Source organism: Artemia sp. Qi Xiang Cuo, chromosome 6, assembly GCF_049724085.1.
Source record: "Artemia sp. Qi Xiang Cuo chromosome 6, ASM4972408v1, whole genome shotgun sequence".
Lineage (NCBI taxonomy): Eukaryota > Metazoa > Arthropoda > Branchiopoda > Anostraca > Artemiidae > Artemia > Artemia sp. Qi Xiang Cuo.
Window position 1 is genome coordinate 53,310,263 of NC_142799.1, and position 22,286 is coordinate 53,332,548.

The 22,286-nt window shown below is 36.8% G+C and overlaps 1 protein-coding gene across 3 annotated transcripts in view; it reads right to left on the reverse strand.

Moving 5' to 3' along the window:
• unc79 (UNC-79 domain-containing protein) overlaps nucleotides 1–22,286 on the reverse strand; it is a 230,690-nt gene that overhangs the window by 203,272 nt on the left and 5,132 nt on the right. For all 3 annotated transcript variants that reach the window (XM_089090820.1, XM_089090822.1, XM_089090821.1), the window contains exons 2-3: nucleotides 21,920–22,039; nucleotides 9,733–9,894 (exon numbers count right to left, since the gene is read on the reverse strand). In XM_089090820.1, coding sequence (XP_088946946.1) covers nucleotides 9,733–9,894; nucleotides 21,920–22,039 — 282 coding nt within the window. The remainder of the gene's footprint in view (nucleotides 1–9,732; nucleotides 9,895–21,919; nucleotides 22,040–22,286) is intronic.

A 22,286-nucleotide genomic window follows, 5' to 3' on the forward strand; every position in this document is an offset into this window, starting at 1 on the left:
TCATATATCAAACATTCAGTTTGATCTTATTTGTACTTTTCAAGACTGTTCAAGACATATATAGTTTACAGTAAAGTGCCAATGACGCAGTAAGTTTTAAACTTTTACAGAGAAAGAAGAAGGCAAAACTCAATCTCTTCTTTGTAGAGATTTTTGTTTGTTTCAAGCTGGATTTGCATATTCAATTTAAGTTTCACTTATTTTAAGTCTTAAAGTCCTCGTTTTAAGTCCTCTGTCAAGCCATCCCTAATCCTCTTGGACTACAGAGCATTTCTTCTGTAGCTATGTACAAAAGTTTTCATCTATGTTTGTTTTCCATGTCATCGGCAGAACCTCAATTCATTTAATTCTCTTCCCAAAGCTTGCCACATAATAGAAAACCGATAAGTAAGCTAGACTGGTCCCTGCAGTGGATAATAGCTTGTGACTCTAAAAACAACATTACTGCTTCTTCAGATTGTTGCGATCTGCTATTTAATTTCTCACGAGTTATCTATCATATTTTTCAAAAAGAATACCATTTGTGTATATACATCACCTTGGAAGCTCAACATCGAACCTGAACCATGTGATAGCATCCAGACTAAAAGTCGTTCTGTCTACTATGAAAAAAAATTTGCGGAATGTAAATGCCACTGTCCTTTACTACCTATTACTATATTACTAGCAGTAGCCATTCTAAAAAGGCAGTATAATACTTTCAAATAAAGAGGACAGTAGTTATGGAAAAGGACAGGAAATTCATAAGTGTTGTGAAGCGTTATTTATTGTATTTGGGGGTTGTAGTCATAGATGCCTTTATTCTCCCTTTATAGGGGAGATAAACTCTGGCCCTAAGGTAATTGAACTTTGGTAGCGTGCCTTAGGCTATGACCGAACTAATGAGGCGTACCGACTGAGTATGTTCGAGAGGCTAAAAATAGATCGTAGATAGGTCGTCTAAAATACAATACTTTTATTCATTTACCATATAATAAAATTGGATATATTCTGGCTACTGGGACTGGCTGTCCCAAGTAGCCCACAAGTCTCAATAAAACAACAATAAAATATAAATAAGATACTTAGACACTTACGATAGTAGTATCTCTCGTCTGGATTCTACGACTTTATGTTCCTTCCGGTTTTTCTGGTAGGTAATTCTATTCTACAGGGGCATTACACCCTTTGCCAAGAGATTTACGCAATAAATTAAACCTGTATTATAAAACCAGCGCGTCTTGTTTCGAGTTTTAACGGACAAGTTTTTGAAAAGCAGACAGTTTTTTTTTCTTGTTTAGCATTTGCAAAAATGCTTAGTGGTGGAAAAATGCTAATGCTTTTACAATCGGAGATGTTTGATTAACCTTTGCAAAAAAAAGGGGTAATGGGATTTGTGAATTGGAGGAGATGCCATGATTACGTACTGTATAATACACAAGTGATGTTTTGGAGCGTATTGTCAATTTAACGAGAAATGACTGAAAAGTTTTTTGAGGGAGATGGGTTGCATGGAGGGTTGAGTTGCATGCGAGTTCAGTTACAGGGGATACAGTTCCCCGGGGGGATCGGTTATACAGGGGTTCAGTTACAAGGGGGTTCAGTTGCACGGGGGTTGAGTTAAATTGGGATTGAGTTCCACAAGAGTAGTGCTTTGTCGTGGTTTAGCTTGTCACAGTTTTAAAAGAGCCTTACGGGGATTGAGAGACTCACTTGCAGGATTCCGAGTGGTTTTTCTTTAATTGAAAGCCATTAAAAACGAAATTTTTATGTTATATCGGCAGTTTTTGTATATTTTTAATGAGCATGTAGGGTTTTGTGGTACAAAGTTTACGGATTCAGGTAGGTTATTCTTATCTTCGTGGTCATTAAAAACTAAATTTTTTGTGTTATATTATTATTTGTTTTTTATTTTAATAGATCTTTAAGGGGTTTGAGAGACTCAGTTGCCGGATTTATCTGATATACACTCTATCTGATATTTGACTAAACTGTACTGATTTATAATTAGACTAGACTTGAGGATGGTTCGTCATTGAGTAACCTTAAAAGCGGACCAGAATTATCAATATTAGCTATCTAAAAGGACGCATTGCCTTCTCTGTTTGTCTTACTGTGGGCTCATATTCTATGTAAACAAGCATAAAAGTTTTCATACACTGGTAGCTTTACATCTGCATGGCTCAAAAGCAGCCATGGTTTTGAAATTCAAATTTGAACTTTCTTCTGACTCATTTCGCGCAGCTAATTCAGAATTTGAAGTCTTTCTAACACCATTATTAAAATGAAGGTCCTCTGTGTAGGGAACGGAGGCCCTCTTAAGACCTAATCCCGTGCCTCCATTTTCTGTGATTATCAGTTTCTCTCAACGAATTTCCCGCCTTATGCAGACTTCCCATCACATCTGGATAACTATTCTTTTATTTTTGCTTCCTTCAGCGACTTTTGCTAAGCTTCCACATTTGTTTTCTTACATATAAGGTTACTTTTCTCCTTTTTTCATCACTTTCCTCAGGTGCTTTAATTATATATTTATGTATCTTTATCTTCCCTTTGCTTGTGATGTTACACAACTAACCTAGTATTCAGGTTAGTTTTAACAAAGGTAATTCTATTGGCTATTACGTCGTAAAATGCCGTATAATTGAAGCTTCTCTACTCCTAAAACACTCGGAAATGGCAGCTTCCAACAATAATTATTCGGACCACAATTTATGTGTTTCCTTTGCTAAAATGTAGCAGTGTTATCCTTGAACGATAACTCTATAGCCTGTACCTGTAGTCAGGCTGAATTAGGACCCTATTTGCTACTATTATGCCTAAAATTCTTCTGTTTCTACCAACGTTTCATCGGTCCAGCTAGATTTTTTTTCCTTTACGTATTAATTTTTATTTTATTCTTTTAATTCACGGTACAATTACTTTATTATTTAGGTATATACGGCACTACTTCAGTGCAGTTATTACTAACACTAATAAAACTACTAACAATACACATACTTCTACTTACTAAATACTGAATACTGTTATTTTTTTCATTTTACAATTATTGATTGAGCCTTTTCTCCATTTTTTCTATTGTACACAACTCTTTGGGGGGACACAAATCTATTTCTACTAGCCAAAGTTTAAGCAAAGCTGCTCGAAGTTTTGCTAATTCGAGCACCGCTAAAAGCGAAGTCCATTTACTTACTTCTTCTGATAAAGCCATTTCTGTTTCAATATACAATTTAGTTCAATCTACTATTTTTATCTAGCCTTCTCGACCCAGTTTTTCTAGCGACCACCAGTTGTTGTGATGCGTTCGAGGGGCTAAAGGTAGATTGTAGATAGGTTGTCTAAAATACAATACTTTTATTCATTTAACATATAATATAATCGGATATATTCTGTCTACTAGGACTGGCTGTCCCAAGTAGCCCACAAGTCTCAATAAAACAACAATAAAATATAAATAAGATACTTAGACACTTACGATTATAAGACAAAGTCCAAGGTATTTCTAATGAGAAACAAACGGGCAGAGGTTCACCCGGCAAGTCAAAAAGTCTGCTTTCAGTCTCAAAAATCGGGGTATATATATGAAAAACCGAACCACGTTCTTCCGGTAAATTGACGCATATAGCCAGGAAATTGGTTATTGAGCAAGTTACCTCCAAGCCCACACATTCCACGATTTGTATCCTTATCTTAAAAAGTGGTATTTTGAAAACTTTATATTTGCGTCATATATTTTTACTAATTTAATAATTAACTAAATTAGAAAGCTTTACCACATAAGGGAAAAAATTTAGAATGTTTATATTTTCAACGCGTTTTTGATGCTGGTTTCAAAAATCCAATCCAAATTTTTCTAGCGCATTTTAAAACGGTGCTAACTCCTAAAAAAGAATCATTTTGCAACGACAACACGATCTACCGTCTGCTGATTTTTAAGCTGGAAAAATCCCAATTTGGTTAGATTAAGTGCCAATTGGAAAAGTTTTAAAACGAAAAAGGACAACAACAAAAAAACGAGGAGAACTATGGTTAGATGAAGTGCCAAGTGGTAAGGTTTTAAAACGTAGGACAACAAAGAAAAACGAGGAGAAGTTAGTATTCCAATCCTTCATATCATAGGCAGCGCGCCAGCGCTGCCTAAGTAAAGAACGATGTGGGTGGGCATAATGTGTTTTTTCTCCACCCGGGCACTTCGTATCGAAGGAGTTGTCGTAGAAACTTCGAAAAGGGCTCATTCGATTGGAAATTGGAGTGGCTACTGCCCTTTTTAATAGTCGAAAGTGATTGGAGGGCAACTAGCCCCCCCCCACGCCCATCATTCCCAAAACATATCCAATCAAAATTTTTAGATAGCCATTTTGTTCAGCGTAGTTGATTTCCGGATAGAACATATGTTTTTTAGGAGGACACTCCCCCACAACCCTCAGGGCAAGGGTTTTAAGTTATGCCCTGGGGGCATAAAGGTTTTTATAGAAGGCGTTGTCGTAGAAACTTCAAAACAGGCTCATTCGATTGGAAATTCAAAGAGCTAGTACCCTTTTTAATAGTCGAAAGTGATTGGAGGGCAACTAGCCCCCCCCCACGCCTATCATTCCCCTAAATACATCCAATCAAAATTTTGAGATAGCCATTTTTTCAGCGTAGTTGAATTCCAGATAGAAAATATGTTTTTGAGGAGTACACTCCCCCACAACCCTCGGGGCTAGGGTATTAAGTTTTTCCCTTGGGGCACATATGTTTTTTATAGAAGGCGTTGTCGCAAAAACTCCAAAACACGCTTCTTCGATTATACATTCAAAGGGCTAGTGCCCTTTTTAACAGTCGAAAGTGATTGGAGGGCAACTAGCCCCCCCACGCCCATCATTCCCAAAACACATCCAATCAAAACTTTGAGATAGCCATTTTGTTCAGCGTAGTTGATTTCCGGAGAGAACATATGTTTTTTAGGAGGACACTCCCCCACAACCCACAGGGCAAGGGTTCTAAGTTATGCCCTGGGGGCATAAAGGTTTTTATAGAAGGCGTTGTCGTAGAAACTTCAAAACAGGCTCATTCGATTGTAAATTCAAAGGGCTAGTACCCTTTTTAATAGTCGAAAGTGATTGGAGGGCAACTAGCCCCCCCCCCACGCCCATCATTCCCCCAAATACATCCAATCAAAATTTTGAGATAGCCATTTTGTTCAGCGTAGTTGATTTCCAGATCGAAAATATATTTCTGAGGATGACACTCCCCCACAGCCCTTAAAGCAAGAGTTTTAAGTTATGCCCTGGAGACATATAATTTTTTTATAAAAGGCGGTGTTGTAGAAACTTCAAAACAGGCTCATTTGATTGGAAGTTTAAAGGGCTAGTGCCCTTTTTCGTAGTCGAAAGTTATTGGAGGGCACCTAGCCGCCCCACGCCCATCATTCCCCTAAACACATCCATTAAAAATTGTGAGATAGCCATTTTGTTTTTAACGTAGTTGTTTTCCAGATAGAAAATATGTTTTTGAGTAGGAAACTCCCTCACAACCCTCAGGGCAAGGGTTTTAAGTTATGGCCTGGGGGCATATAAGGTTTTTATAGAAGGCGTTGTCGTAGAAACTTCAAAACAGGCTCATTCGATTGGAAATCAAAGGGCTATTACCCTTTTTAATAGTCGAAAGTGATTGGAGGGCAACTAGCCCCCCCCCACCCACCATTCCTCCGAAAACATCCAATCAAAATTTTGAGATAGCCATTTTTTCAACGTAGTTTTAAGTTCTGGAAATTAGGTCTTTGAGGATGACAACCTCCTCACAGCCCTCAGGACAAGGGTTGTAAGTTATGCCCCAGGGCATAACTTTATATGCCCCCAGGGGCATATAAAGTTTTTATAGAACGCGTTGTCGTAGAAAGTTCAAAAAGGGCTCATTTGATTAGAAATTGAAATGGCTTGTGCCCTTTTTAATAGTCGAAAGTAATTGGAAGGCAACTAACACCCCTTTCACACCCACCATTTCCCCAAACACATCCAATCAAAATTTTGAGATAGCTATTTTGTTCCACGCAATTAAAGTTCAGGAAATTATACCTTTGAGCAGGACACTCCGCCACAGTCTTCAGAGCTAGGGTTATAAGTTATGCCTTGGGGGCATATAAGTTTTTATTGAAATCTTTGTCGTAGAAACTTGAAAAAGGGCTCATTCAATTGGAAATTCAAAGGTCTAGTGCCCTTTTTAATACTCGAAAGTAATTTGAGGGCAACTAGCCCCCCTCTCTCGCCCAGCTTTTCCCCAAACACATCCGATCAAAATTTTTAGATAGCCATTTTATTCAGTGTTTTGGATTTCCAGATAGAAATTATGTTTTCGTGGAGGAAACTGACCCACAGCCCTCAGGGCAAGGGTTGTAAGTTATACCCTGGGGGCATATAAGGCTTTTACTGAATGCGCCATTGTAGATAGTCCAAAAATGACCCATTCGATTGGAAATTGAAATGGCGACTATCCTTTTTAATAGTCAAAAGTGATTGGAAGGCAATAAACACCCCTTTCAGACCCACCATTTCCCCAAACATATCCGATCAAAATTTCTTGATAGCCATTTTCTTCCACAAAGTTTAAAGTTCAGGAAATTATACCTTTGAGCAGGACACTCTCCCCGTAGACTTTAGGGCAAGGGTTATAAGTTATGCCCTGGGGGCATATAAGGTTTTTATTGAAATGTACAACTAACCCCTCTCTCACGCCCACCATTTCCCCAAACACATCCAATCAAAATTTTGAGATATCCATTTCGTTCAACGTAGTCGAAAGTTCTGGAAATTAGGCCTTTTAGGATAAAAACCCCATCAGAGCTTTCAGTGCATGGGTTGTAATTTGTGCCCTGGGGGCATATAAGGTTTATATAGAAAGTTGTTGTAGAAATTTCAAAAGCGGCTCATTTGATTGGAAATTGAAATTGCCCTTTTTAATAGTCGAAAGTGAGTGGAGAGTAATTAACCCCCCTCTCACGCCCTCCATTTCCTCAAACACATTCAATCAAAGCTTAGAGATAGCCATTTTGTTCAACGTAGTTGAAAATTCTGAAATTTTAAGGATGACAAACCCCCGAGAGTACCCAGAGCAAGGATTTTAAGTTATGTTCAGAGGGCATATAAGGTTCTTAATGATAGAGTTATTGTAAAAGATTCAAAAGGGGCTCGCTCAATTGGAAATCGAGAGGGATAGTGCCCTTTTTAATAGTTGAAAGTGATTGGACGGTAACTTACCCCTCTCTCACGCCCACTATTTCCCCAAACACATTCAATCAAAATTTTCAGATAGCCATTTTGTTCAACGTAGTAGAAAGTTCTGGAAATTAGGTCAGTGAGGATGACAACCCCCCCCCAGCCCTCAGGGCGAGGGTTGTAATTTATCAGGCATATAAGGTTCTTATTGAAAGTTTTGTCGTAGAAAGTTCGAACATGGTCCTTTGAGTGGAAAATAAAAGTCTAGTGCCTTTTTTAATAGTTCAAATTAATAGGGAAAGACTAATGCCCCTTTCACGCCCAATATATCTCAAGACATCCAATCAAAATTTTGAAATAGCCATTTTATTTAACGCAGTTGAAAGTTCTGGAAACTAGGTCTTAGAGGATGACAACCACCCTCAGAGCCCTTAGGGTAAGAGTTGTAATTTATGCCCAGGGGCCATATAAGAAACTCGAAAAAGGCTCATTCGATTGGAATTCGAAAGGCCTAGTGCCCTTTTTAATAGTCGAAAGTAATTGGAAGGCTTGACATTTTTATAGTAAAGATCGAAGTGAATATAATGTATTATTTTTTTTTTTTTTTTTTTTTTTTTTTTTTTTTTTTTTTAGACCAGGGCACTTTGTATCAAAGGAGTTGTCGTAGGAACTTTGAAAACGCCTCATTAGATTGAAAATAGAAAGGGCTGATGCCCTTTTTATTAGTTGAAAGGGATTAGTGGGAAACTAATCCCCCTCACACCCCCACCCACCCAATTGCCTTTAAGTTTAAAAACTAAATGTTGCCATAAGATTAAATCAAATGGCACTGTGTTAATGCTAATTCCCAATAAGGCATCTCAGCAGTATCCCAAGAACGACTTGGGGTATTATGTTCAAACTTTTGGGGCTGCTTCTGCTCTTAAAATTTAACCACATCAAAATGGTGTAAGTGTGTTAAAGCTATCAAAGAAAGTAAACAGATTTTTTTCCGAATGGTATCAAGTTTTCCATTTCAGATCAACTAGAGGAGGTATGAAACTAAATTAAACACTACTATTTGTGTCCAGAATTTTAAGAGTGTATGTTATTAAAAATTGCTGAATATTTTTCCCCAGCATATAAATAGCAGACCAAACTATAAAGTCTTAAAAAAACGAAATGATTTAAAGTATTATTTTGTTTTTCTCTGAAAAGACTATGCCAGTATAAAACGAACAAAAATTAATTAAAAAAACCTTTTCCATAAAATAAGTAATAAACAAAAAATGAGCAAAAATAAAATCAAATAATCTACCAAGCGTGAAACTACCATAAATCAGCTTCGATAAATAAATGAAACCCAAAACGAGCAGAAATTACAATAAATAACCGAGTCAACCTCAAAACGAGCAGAAATTAAAATAAGTTGGGCTCAAAACCCCTATGCCATCCCAAGGCCAGAACATAATTTGCACTTTACTGAAAAAAATATAAATGTTTATACTTTTATAACTCTTCTTTGATGCCGTTGTTAGCCGTTTATGATGTTTTAGCCAAAACTTTTAGCTATTTGAAGTTAACAAATAAATGTTTCTGCTTTTATAACTTTAATAAATCCAATAATATTAAGATTTTGTTTTCTAAATATCAGTAAACGTATATTAAACTGACAATGCACATTCATTTGTATTTTTTTCAGCGTATTACAAAATTTGTTCTGGTCTTAGATAGGCATTAGGCTTTTGTGCCCTACTCATGTTCTTTTCTGTTCTTTTTTAGCTTGAACTGGTCAATTATTGCAATTACCATTTATTTCGGTTTTTATCCATTTATAGATGGTGGGTTATGGTATTTTTACGCTTGGTAGATTATTTGATTTTATTTTTGCTCATTTTTTGTTTAATGGAGCTCTTTACTTTTACTTTGAAAAACTTATTTTGTGGAAAAAGTTTTTTTTAATTAATTTCTCACAAAATCATATTCCATGCCTGAAGGAAAATTAGCATTCCAAAAGCCTTACACAAAATAAATTCCCAATTAGAAGCTTAATCTGCAATTCAACATCGGATTCGTTGTTCAGTAGCCTTTTCACCGTCACTAAAGAAAGGGCCTTATCTATGTTAGTTTTTCTTTCACGGTTTGCCTTTCTATCATGTTTAGTGGACTTCTACCTGCATTTTTCATTCTTGCACTGGGAATGGTTAAGCGGAGGTCTTGGCCGAAGGATATGCATTTTTCTCTCTTTTATTTTTCTTTCTCTCTTTTACTATTTCTATTTTTCTCTCCTTTTCATTTGTTGTCCAACATTTTCTCATTTTTGTTTTATTTTCTAAAAATGTATATGTTTATTTAAGAATGCCCATTCTTTGTCTAATGGGACAAATGGTAGAACATGAGAATAATTTTTATTTCAAACGCAATAGTTTGTCTATTCCTGACGCTATCCAGTCGTAATACTAGATAAATACCTTAAATCAGGATTCATGCGTCCTGCTAATCCCTATATATTATCTGATTCATTATAAAGTTAAGTTTCCTGCATGTCAGGAATTAACTACATGAAAACAAAATGACTTACTTTGGATACCCGACGTGATGAGCGGAATCACCTCGAGAAGTTGTGCCAGTGCTGCATGAAAGCCTCTATAGTCTAGAGAGGGTAAGCAGTTCAACCGTTGCTGTTCCTTTTCTCGCTTTCGGAGGAAAACGAATGGCTGGCCTGGAACATCTTTTAAAACTCCTATAAAATATTTATCGTCAATTTTTATTCGGAATAAAAATAAAATTAAGGAGAACAAAAACAGTTTTAACATGTGTTTTTACATTTGACCAAATCAACATATTCTCTATAACAACAGTTTTTTATCAGTCTCAATACATGGTTATAAGTGTGTATTTATTAATATGAGAGTCACTAGATGTCTCCTTTTTTATTTGTCCGTGCTTGAATCATAACATTTGTGGCCATTTTCCATTAGATGTATTAATTTCAAACTGGAATTGCTCAATACTTGTTTTGCAGCTAATGTATTTTAATCTTTGACAGCCAATGACCATATCAGCCTTCTTTTTAGGGAGGAGTCTCAGACTTTAAAAAGTTTCTGTTCTGAGGCCAGTATCCCAAATTTGCTGTGTTTTACCAAGATTTTTTTCCAAGTTTCCCTGGGAGGTTATAATATTCCCCCAACTCCCTTTGTTTGCGGACACGATTATACAGCCTAAGCATAATGGTTCCGTGAAAACGTGGCACTATTGTTACTAAAAAGAAATAAAAAAAAAATTAATAATAAATATGAGCAATAGTTATTATTTGCGGATAAACAAAATTAAGCACCGCAAGACATAAGTTAGGCTTTATTCAGGCTTTTTTTTTCCTTATACTTAAAATTTAAGACTATTCTGCAGGTGTGAGTGTTAGAAAGCTGCTTGTACACTGAAACTGAAATCAGAGAAATTACAAATTCACAAGTTTAATTACTTAATTAGGTTCAGATCAGGTAAGTACTATTCCAAAGGTATTGAAACCAGCGAGCCAATTATAATAACTTCCTAGAGGGAGATCCCTTGACAACCTAATACAATTAGATCCAATAGCAACTAATAAAAACCCTGCAAACGTGAGACCATTCACTCTGTACTTCGTTTCCAGAATGACAATGTCTCTCATTTTGTATGGTGCAGTGGCTGTTATTATTTCTACATTAATTGCCTCTTCGATAATATTTGCTGGTTTTAGGATTTTAAAGAGAGCTGGACTATCTAGAAATCTAAAGAATCATTTAAAGATAATTTTGCATGTAGAGATACCCTACTGCTGTATTTTTAATGCAATATACTTCTTTGGACTAACAAAAATTGACTGTAAGCTAACGGCATTATTAAGTCAAATTTCGCTTGTATTTGTAACTCATTTTCACGCCACTTTTCTCATTCTTATGGTTGTTACAAAATTTTACACAAAAAGAGGATATCTGCGAAGATGTATTTCAGTGTTGAGTGTTCTCATATTCAGTCTAGTACCATTTTATTATAATCTAAAACAATTGGCCCACCACAATGTTTACTGCCTCTGTTCCGGCAATTTTCAAGCCTGCGAGCAAGTTCCTCTGACGAAGAAATGGACGTTGGCGATATTGCCAATTATATTTGCGTACCTTTTTATGGCATTTTATCTAGTCATACTAGAGAGACGTTTGCACAAGAAACAGTATCGTTCAGATACATATAAGCCTAAGTGTTATATTGGCATCCCTCTTGCAGTATGTTGCATTTACTCGTTAGATTTGACTTTCCGCAAATTTTTACTGTTGAAAATAATGCCACTGCTTTATTTTGGCTGGCCCTCCATAATTTATGACACACTTACGCCACTCTACAACTTCTTAGATAATTTATTTTTCCCCATAGTTTTTCTGATATGGAATAGACACTTGCTTTTTAACAGAGCACAAGTTATTCAACCTTATCCTATTATGGAATGAAATATACCATGTGATAATACAACTTCTTTGCATATACTAGCAAGACAATACCAAGTGGTTAAGGGACAGACCTAAAACAGTCGCGGAAACCCAAAATCTATCATACTTTACTGAGTTGTGTGCATTTCTTGAATATTAATGTATTGGGATTTTGCTTAGTTATCTCTTTATTTTATGAAAATATATATATTAGTTTCTCAAATATTCTATGAGGTCAGCAAAAAAAGGAAAACGCTAGAATTAGCTGAATATATATGCTATTTAAAATATGTAGAACTACAACAGTCTTTTATCAAACATAACTGAGTATTGATTTCTATGCCAGTTGGGTACCGACAGAACAATTATCACTCATCATCCTAACGAGTACCGAAAAAGACACCTCAAACAAAATTACAGTTCCATTTATGCACTATACATCAACTAGATGAAACAAATAAGAGTTCCAAATAAGGATAGGCCATTTTATTAGACAGTGAAACAAAATGCTGTATACAAAAGCTCTAGATATTTCGATGACAGTCAGTCATCATCATCAGTAGAGTAACTAAAGTATTAAAATTAAAACAAAATATACTTATACTAAGCAAAATAATAACTTCCGGTCACAGCAAGGTTCCGTTCCATTGACTGAGAGGGTTCGTTAACTATCTTGACTTCTTTAATATTGCTTTGAATTTTTAATAAAGATGTTACAATCTTCCTTTCTTCTAATAAAAAAAATACCAACGTCAATTAGATCCCCAGTGGAAATAGTGGCCATAGTTCACACTTTAGGGGTATCACAAGTGACAATCTGACGGAAGTCTGGAATCCTCAATTAGCACACCAAAAATCCAAACTGTCAATCCTTTCCAACTTCCATACATCATTCTTAGGGATCCTAAGGATCCGAATGACAAGAATATAGCCTTTTATCACAAAGATTTGATTGTGCACGGACATCCAACACCATAACTCTAGCTGTTGATCAGGTTTTGTTGAAGGAATTTCACAAGTCCGTCTAGTAATTAGGCTGATAAAACGACATTCTGACACTCCCTTCCAAAGAGGTTGGACCATATACATGCCATAAAAACGCATAACTATTAATTTAGCTCTTCGATCCCGACACTCGCTCTTACTTCTATCCAATTTTAGCTGCGATCCAATAACCATGTGTGCCAGACGTACTGACGAAAAGAATTAAAGGGCGCTGCCTTTCCCACCTCTACAAAAGTCGTATCCGATCCTAGTACTACTAACCAAGCTCTATTAAGACTAAAAAACACATCCTGGGCAAGAACCCAATGACAAGAATTTAGGGACCCATCGCACCTCATAGGTTAGATCAGCTATAAGCTCCTGAAAATGCAACTAGGGTGCCTCCACTTAGATCCCACCCAGTTTGGTGAGATAAGACAAAATGATTGGGACAATTTCGTGATTTAAAAATTTATGGACCCCCTTCCCAACAAAGGTTAAAATGGGCGCAGACCCACATAACATACAGTTAAGACACGCTTGCTTCCAGCCACATTCAGTACAGATCAAATAGCTCCTTCTAATGAAACTTCATACGAAAAAAATTCAAATGGTCCCTCCTCTTTCAATCCTGTACAAAGGTGTCAAATCAGTCATCAGCCGTAAAACGAATACATAAGACACAAACTTTAACTTCTTACAAAGTTTGGCTGAGATACGACCACCTTATCTGGTAGATTTCTAGCGACACAAATTAAGGGACCTTCTCCATCCCCCCACCCCAGAGAGAATGTGTTGTGCCCAGAAAGCCATTAAACCCAACTGGGAAACTTCCTCTTACTTTCCATGAAGACTGCCTTACTGGAATTTAGGATACAACATCCCCTTGCCTTCCCCCACAGAGATTGGATCACACATGGAACTTCAAACGCCTAACAAGGACATTTACTCTTACTTTTCACCAGGTTTATTTGTCATCTGAAAACTCTTATTGTAGATGGCCTGATGACAAGCATTTAAGGACATCCCCTTCCTCCATCTCCCAAAGAAACCAGACGAGATTATAATCCCCCAAAAGACATAACTAGTTCACTAGTTCTTACTTACGACAAGATTTGGCCAAGATCCGATTGTTCCTTCTAGGTAAATTAATCTTTTTAAAATGCTTTCAAAAAAAAAGTTTTATAAAGAAAAGTAGCGCCCAAATTAAAACCTAAAACCAGCAGAAATTTCATAAAATAATTCATATTCAAAACAAAAATAAATAACTATGAATGAGATAATAAAGTCCGATTAATGAAATGAATAATCAATCACATTAATAGAGCTCCATTTGCGCTTTATCGAAAACAATGTACATTTAAACAGTTTCCCTTGGACCCGTTATTACATTGAAAAATAAAAAACTGTCCAGATTTCCAGAGACTAATATCATTGTATTTTAAACAGTCAATGCATTTTTATAGTCTTATTAGTGGCGTCAAATGGGGTAGGGTTTCATTGAAAAGTGACTTCTGGTATTTTCACCATAAAAACAATAAAATTACTCCCCTCTAAATTTTGAAAAATTTCATTTTAGCCCGATCTCCCTAAATTCCATGAATTAACGCAACAGATTCTGATACGCAATCATTTTTTATCATACTTTTTTGCTTTTAAACGCATCCCGCAAAGTTTTTTATTGTTAAAAAAATAGAGTTGTGAGAAAGTCAAACTTTAGCGTAAAGAGCGAGGCGTTGAGGAGGGGGCAGCCCCTTTCATATACGGAATAATTTCTGTTCATTTTAAGTTTTAACGTAATTCCTTACTTTCAGTCAAAAAACTTGTTTTTTTATTTAATTTTTGAAAGTTTTTGAATTAATGCAGGTTTTGATTTTGGCTCACCGTACATGAATAATTAAAACAAAATTTTGATGTTAATTTTACTTTTATTTGGTTAAATGGCTTTCTCGAAACTTGTTTAATTTTATTTACGAACGTTTTTATTAGTAATAAATATACGTAACTTACGAAACTTACGTAACGAACTTCTATATTCATATATTTTCAATACGTATATTAGGGGGTTCGCCCCCTAGTCAATACCTTGCTTTTTAAGCTAAAGTTCGAATTTTGTTCCAATTCTTTAAAAATGACCGCTTAATCAGAAAGGCCGTTAATTAGAATAAATAGTTCTTATGAAAGTACTAAAAAAACCTTTGGCTTAAAGAGCAGAGTATTGACTTGGGGGTGAACCTGATCATATATGTAATATTTTCTGTTCGTTTTAAGTTTTGATGTTGCTGCGTACTTTCGGTTGAAAAACTTGTTTTTTTTTCTATTTAATTTCTGATCTTTTTTTAAATAATGCTGGGAAATCCGGCGTCCCCTTCATTACAATGTCCCTTCCCCCCTGAAAACTTCCTTCATGGAATATCCTCCCACATAACCCCCGACCCCCCCCCACTACCAGAAAAAATCCCCCCTGAAAACGTCTGTATACTTCACAATAACCAATTCTATATGTTAACAATGGGTAAAGTTCATAATTTTCAGTCCTTCCCCTGGGGAGTTCGGGGGATTAAGTCATCCTAAAATACATAGTTATCATATTTTCGACCATGTTGAACAAAATGGCTATCTCGAAATTTTCATCGGGTGACTTTGGAAGAAAATAAGCGGGGGAGGGGGTCTAGTTGCCCTCCATTTTTTGTTCACTTAAAAAGGGCACTAGAACTTTTAATTTCCGTTCGAATGAGCTTTCCCACGATATTCTAGGACCACAGGGTCGATACGATCCCCCCTGAAAAAAAAATTGCGACATATGCCATTTTGTCAAAAATGAGCTATGTATGGGTAGTGGGTAACTCAGCACGAGGACTCAAATGATCCAGTCAGAATTGTCCTGTCTTGTACCGTTAAGAAAATAAAAAGTTTTGACAGAAGAAGGTTCTCTCATGGAGCTATAATTGCATTTGTCTTCTTTTTTTGTCAAACAGTTCGTGGTAACGAACTGTAAGAAAGGAGCGACCCGGCTCAATGGTAACCGAAAGTCTAAAAAACGGAATTTTGATACCAATAGATACATCAAAAGAATCAGATTTTAATTGTGATTTCAAATATATAAGTTTCATCAAGTTTAATCTTACCCATCAAAAGTTACGCGCCTGGGATAATTTGACTTATTTTCGAAAAAAGGGGGAAAGACCCCCTAAACGTTATAGAACCTTAATGAAAATCACAACATCAAATTCAGCGTTTCATATAACCATACTGTAGAGGTTTCATACTTTTATATACAAAAATCTGTAATTTTTCATTTTTTGCCCGAAGAATTATCACGGGTGCGGGTTTATTTTTTTTCCCCCCAGGGGTGATTGTATTGACCCAGTGGTTCTTGAATATCGTGGGAGGGCTCATTCGAACAGAAATTAAAAGTTCTAGTGCCCTTTTTAGGTGACCAAAAAATTGGAGGGCAACTTGGCCCCCTCCCACGCTCTTTTTTTTCCCGAAGTCACCCAATCGAAATTTTGAGATAGCCATTCTGTTCAGCATAGTCAAAAATCTAATTAATATGTCTTTGAGGATTACTTAATCCCCCACTGTTCCCGGGGGAAGGGCTGCAAGTTATAAACTTTGCCCATTGTTTACATATAGTGTTGGTTAATGGCAAGTATAAAGGCGTTTTCAGGAGGAATTTTTTTTTTTCCAGTGGGGGGTCGGGTTTAGAGGAGGCGATACGTGGGAGGATCTTTCCATGGAGGATATTTCCTTGGGGGAAGGGACATTTCTATGAAGGGGGCGCCAGATTTCCCAGCATTATTTAAAAAACGATCAGAAATTAAATAAAAAAACAAGTTTTATTCAACAGTTTTTATTTAGTGCTTTCAAAAGAGCCATCTATTCCAATTAACCGGCCTTTGTGATTCAGGGGTTTGTGATTCGGACAAAATTCGAACCTTAGCGTAAAGAGCGAGGTATTGACTAAGGGGCCAACTCCATAATATATGTAATAAAAACATATGGATATAGAAATTCGTTACGTAAGTTAATTCGTAAGTTAAGTCAGATCAAACTTTCGAGAAAGCCATTTTGCCAAAAAAAAACAGGAAATTTAATATGCCAATTTCGTTTTAATTATTCATGTAGGGTGAGCCAAAATCAAAGCTGCATTAATTCAAAAACGTTCAGAAATTATCTTAAAAAAAACAAGTTTTTTTAACTGAAAGTAAGGAGCGACATTAAAACTTAAAATGAACAGAAATTATTCTGTATATGAAAGGGGCTGTCCCTTCCTCAACGCCTCGCTCTTTACGCTAAAGTCTTTATTTTTTTATAAAATAAATTTGTGACAAAGAGTCAAACTTTAGCGTAAAGAGCGAGGTGTTGAGGAGGGGAAAGCCCCTTTCATATACGGAATAATTTCTGTTCGTTTTAAGTTTTAATGTCGCTCCTTACTTTCAGTTAAAAAAACTTGTTTTTTTTTAGTTAATCAAGAAAAAAGGAAGACATACGCCAAACATGGATTAATTTTGAATTCGCTCAAAATACTTTCGACAGAACAGGATTATCTTATCTATAGGAAAAAGGACACATACACCATAAAATGGAATGATTTAGGATTCGCTCGGAATATTTGAATTTAATTTATACCACTGTAAAGAGCATAACAACTTCGTTTGGAGTATGTTCCCTTTATCTCTATTAGTGTCATCCTTCAGAGCAACCACAACCGACAAACTTTTCTCTGTTTTTTTTTGGCTCTCCTGAAAAGTTACAAAAATGTAACTCTTTTAATTAGTCGCACTTTTAATTATCACAGCCGAATTGTCGGGGGGGGGGGGGTATTTTTTGCGGGGGCGTATTTTCCGCGGGGGGAGGGGTATTTCCCGGGGGGTATTATCCGGGGGGTTATTTTCCACGGGAGGGTATTTTCCGCGAGGGGCATTTTCCGGGGGGGTGTATTTTCCGCGGGGAGGGGGGTGTATTTTCCACGGAGGGGGGGGGGGGGTAAACGCCGGCCACCATATATCCCCAGAGTATAACTTACAACGCCTGTCCCTGGGCCCTGGGGGTTGTGTTGACCCTGAAGTTTTAATATCTGATGGTTGAATTATTTTAACAAAATTGTCACCTTAAATTTTTATCGGATGGGTTTATCCATCCGATACACCCAAAGACGTAAAGGGCGGCTATTTGCCTTCCGATCTTTTTTCACTCCGAGAGAATGAACTAGCACTTTTAATTTCCGCTCGAATAAGGTCTATCGGAAGCGTATATGATCATCCCTATCATAAAGGCAATTAACTATCCCAGGATACAGCTTAAAGTGCGTTTCCTCCGGGACCGAAGGGGATGTGTTGACACCGGAGTTTTTGTTATCTGACCTTTGAACTATTTTTAATGAAATGGCTGTTATAAAAATTTTATCGGATGGGCGGGGGGAAAAAAGAGTGTGGGGGGGGGGCTAGTTGCCCTCGGATATCTTTTGACTCTTAAAAATTGAACTAGAACTTACAATTTCCAATCAAATGAGCCCCTCTTAAGTTTATACGAGCATCCCTTTCATAAGAACTATATACGCCCACATGACAACACTTACAATGCCTACCCCCAGGCCCTGGGGGGAGTTTTTGTTACCTAATTTTTGAACAATTTCCAAAAAACTGGCTATCTCAAAATTTGTAGCGGATGGGTTTGGGAAAAAACAGCGTGCGGGGGGCTAGTTGCCCTTAACTCTCTTGATTCTGAAAAAGTGAACTAGAACTTTCAATTTCCAATCAAATGAGCCCTCTATGAAGTTTATACGAGCATCCCTTTCATAAGAACTGTACATGCCCTTATTGCATAACTAGAACGCCTTCCAAGTATCTGTATTAACACTGGATTATTTCTTATCCCACCTTTGAACTAGTTTTAACGAAATGTCTATCTCAAAATTTTCATCAGATGGGTTTTGAAAAAGAAGGCGTGGGGGGGGGGGGCTAGCTGCCCTCGGATCACTTTTGACTATTAAAAAGTGAGCTCGAACTTTCAATTTACAATCAAATGAGCCCTCTCTGAAATTTATACGAGCATCTCTTTCAAACAATCCATATATGCCCCAGGGCATAACTTACAACACCTGTCCCCGGGCCCTGGGGGGTTGTGACGATACCTGAGTTTTTGTTATCTGACTTTTGAGCAATTTTTAACTTAATGGCTATCTCAAAATTTTTATTGGAGGCATTTGGGGACACAGGGGGGGGGGGTGCAAGTTGCCCTCCAAACTCTTTTGACTCTCAAAAACTGAACTGTAACTTTCAATACAGAATCGAATAAGCCCTCTCTGGAGTATATAAGAGCATCCCTTCATTTAGAGCCATATAGTTCCCCGCGGCATATATTATAGCGCCTACACTCGAGTCCTGGGGGCTTGGTTGACTCCGGACCTTTTGTTATACGGTCTTAGAACTATTCATAAAAAAAGAAAAAGCTATATCAAATTTCTTATCGGATGAGTTTGAGGAAAAAAGGGCGTGGAGGGGGGGGGGGGGGCTAGGTGCCCTCCAATCTCTTTTGACTCTTAAAAATTGAACAAGAACTTTCAATTTCCAATCAAATGATCCCTCTTTGAAGCTAATACGAGCATCCCTTCCATAAAAACCTAATATGCCCCCAGGGCCTAACTTACAACGCCTGTCCCCGGGCCCTGGGGGGTTGTGTTGACACCGGAATTTTTGTTATATGATCTTTGAACTGTTTCTAACAAAATAACTATCTTGAAATTTGTATTGAATGCATTTGATAAAAAGAGGTTGGGGGGAGCTGGCTACCCTCCAATACCTTTTGACACTTAAAAAGTGAACTAGATTTTTCAATTTCCAATCAAATGAGCCCTCTTTGAAGTTTATATAAGCACTCCTTTCATAAGAACCATATATGCCCCCAGGGCATAACTTATAGACCTTGCCCCTGAAGACTGTGGGGGGAGTGTCCTGCTTAAACATATAATTTCCAGAGCTTTCAACTGCGTTGAACAAAATGGCTATATCAAAATTTTTAATGGATGTGTTTGGGGAAATGGTGGGCGTGGAAGGGCTGTCAGTTGCCTAGGAACTAGCTATTTAAATTTCCAATCGAATGAACCCTTTCTGAAGCTTCTACGATAACGCTGTTATACAAAACCTTATATGTCCCCAGGGCATAACTTACAACCCTTACCCTGAGGGATGTGGGGGGGTGTCATCCTCAAAGACCTAATTTCCAGAACTTAAAACTACGTTGAATAAAATGTCTGTATCAAAATTTTGTTTGGATGTGTTTGGGGAAAAGTTGGGCGTGAGAGGGGGGGGGGGGTTAGTTGCCCTCCAATCACGTTCGACTATTAAAAAGGGCACTAGCTCTTTGAATTTCCAATCGAATAAGCCTTTTTTGAAGTTTGTACGACAACACCTTCTATAAAATCCTTGTATTCCCCAAGGGCATAACTTACAACCCTTGCCCTGAAGGCTGTGGGGGAGTGTCCTCCTCAAAAACATAATTTCTATCTGGAAATCAACTACGCTGAACAAAATGGCTCTCTCAAAATTTTCATTGGACGTGTTTCGGGAAATGGCGGGCGTGGAAGGGGTGTTAGTTGCCTTCCTATCACTTTCGACTATTAAAAAGGGCACAAGTCACTCCAATTATAATAAAACAATGGAGCCGTATGGCCTTTACTATAGGCAACGCTATAGCGTTGCCTCTGATTACTACTCCTACTACTAACAGCTCACTGCAGCACTAAGACGCCTGAGGCCGTCACAGCTACGCACACTTCTCCATCCCAAATTCCAGAATTAATTCATTAAATATAGAAGTGATAGAGAATTTTTAGTCTCAGATTTAAGAGATAATTTTAAGCTTTACACAAAACCAACAGTGATCCCACAGAACTTTTTGACCTACAACAGTTTGTTTTCAGCCTTGTATATGCTGTTTTTAAGTTAGAAATAAAAAACAAATTCCATTTTTTATAGAAAATTACTGGAAATTCTTGCAAACCTCCAAGGAACTTTTTGTTTTTGCTTTATAATCAAACACCAAAAAAAGATTGAATTTTCATCTCTTACCTCTGCCAAGCTACAGACCGTTGATCAAGAATAAAACAAACGGAAAACAACTGTGAAAAGAGTAGTGTTGCTCTGCAACAAAATGAAGATTGTATCAAAAATAAGCTACTATAAGAGATAAATTCAAACTAGTGTTATCATAATTATTATTGTTATCTAAATATATTTTATATGAAGTATCATACTTGATATCATACTTGAAATGGATAATAAACTAAATTTAATTTGCCTGTGCACCATGAAGTGCTGCACCAACCTGCACCAAGCCTGGGCTGGCTTTGCTGACTAAAGGGTTGTAGGAGCAAAACTTTGCTTTTTTTTATTTGTTAAACACTGTAGTAGACAATGCCTTAAATTCTTCAAATGGAACTTCCAAAAAATAATTTTTCTTCAAGAAAAATTATGACATATTCATTAAAGATGGTTTAGAATAAGCTGCTTCTGCTTTAAACCAACTGTATTCTCTACTTCCTGACACCCAATCAGTGGTGTTATAATACATATTCACAATAAATACAAGCTAATGCTATGTTACTTTTCACAAAAGCATAAAACGTGTCATTTGTTTCTTGTTTATCTGACAGTAGGAGCAGTTTAGTTGCCTGCATCATGGCTGCAGTTGCTCTGACGTCAGGGCTTGGGGTGGGGGCACCGTGCCGGGAGAATGGAATTCTTTTTATCCAATTCTTACCTTGATTCGGCTTTATCTGCTTGTATTTGAATCTGGAGAGTGGTGCTGTAATTAATTTTTCCCCAAGCAGCATTAACCCAAGTACGGCTAGGCCTTTTTACCACTCTATTTTCCTTTTTTGTAAGAAAAAATTTGACTGAATCCATTGATATGCCAAGAAATGTTGCACAAGGGCTTGTCAATAACTTAGTGTTACTCAAAATTTCATACAAATAGCTTCAGTATAATGTGATTTTAGTATGACTAAACTTTTCTTTTGTTCACTGTAGATCCAAACAGTAGATTTTTCTCCTTTTACAATAAACCTACGAAAAGAAAACACCCTTGAAACTCTTAAAAAGCCTTTTCTATACAAAACCATGGAAATGTATAACCCCCCCCTCCTCTCTTCAAAGCCTTAAGATTTTATTCTGTTTTCTACACTCCCTATGATATTCACACAAGTGTTTAATTAATGTTGATTCTTAATTTTCTTTTTTTAGATCGGGGAACCAGGCCGTTCATAGCTTTAGATAACAACAGAAAATATATATTTTTGTTTAAATGAGAGCAACTTACCTAAGAGAGAGGCTAACAGCGATTTCAATGTATTGGCAATATCATTTCCAGATGGAAGTGGTTGTGTTTGATGAATCAATCTTACATAATAGTCCTGTAGATTTTGTACTTTTGCACTAACTAAAAATAAAACTTTTAAATGAAATAGAAACTTTAGCATTGGAGAACTAACTGGAAATGTTCTCATTCTTAGTAATTGTCAAAACTAAAAATGTTTGTTTTTTTTTTCACAGAGATAAATCATGCAACCTAACAAGTAGTCAAATATCAGAATCACTATTATAATATTCTACCTGTCTACAATGGAGTACTCCAAGGTATGGTCTAGGACTCCTCCTTTTCAAATTATGATTAAGAGTCTTGCTGA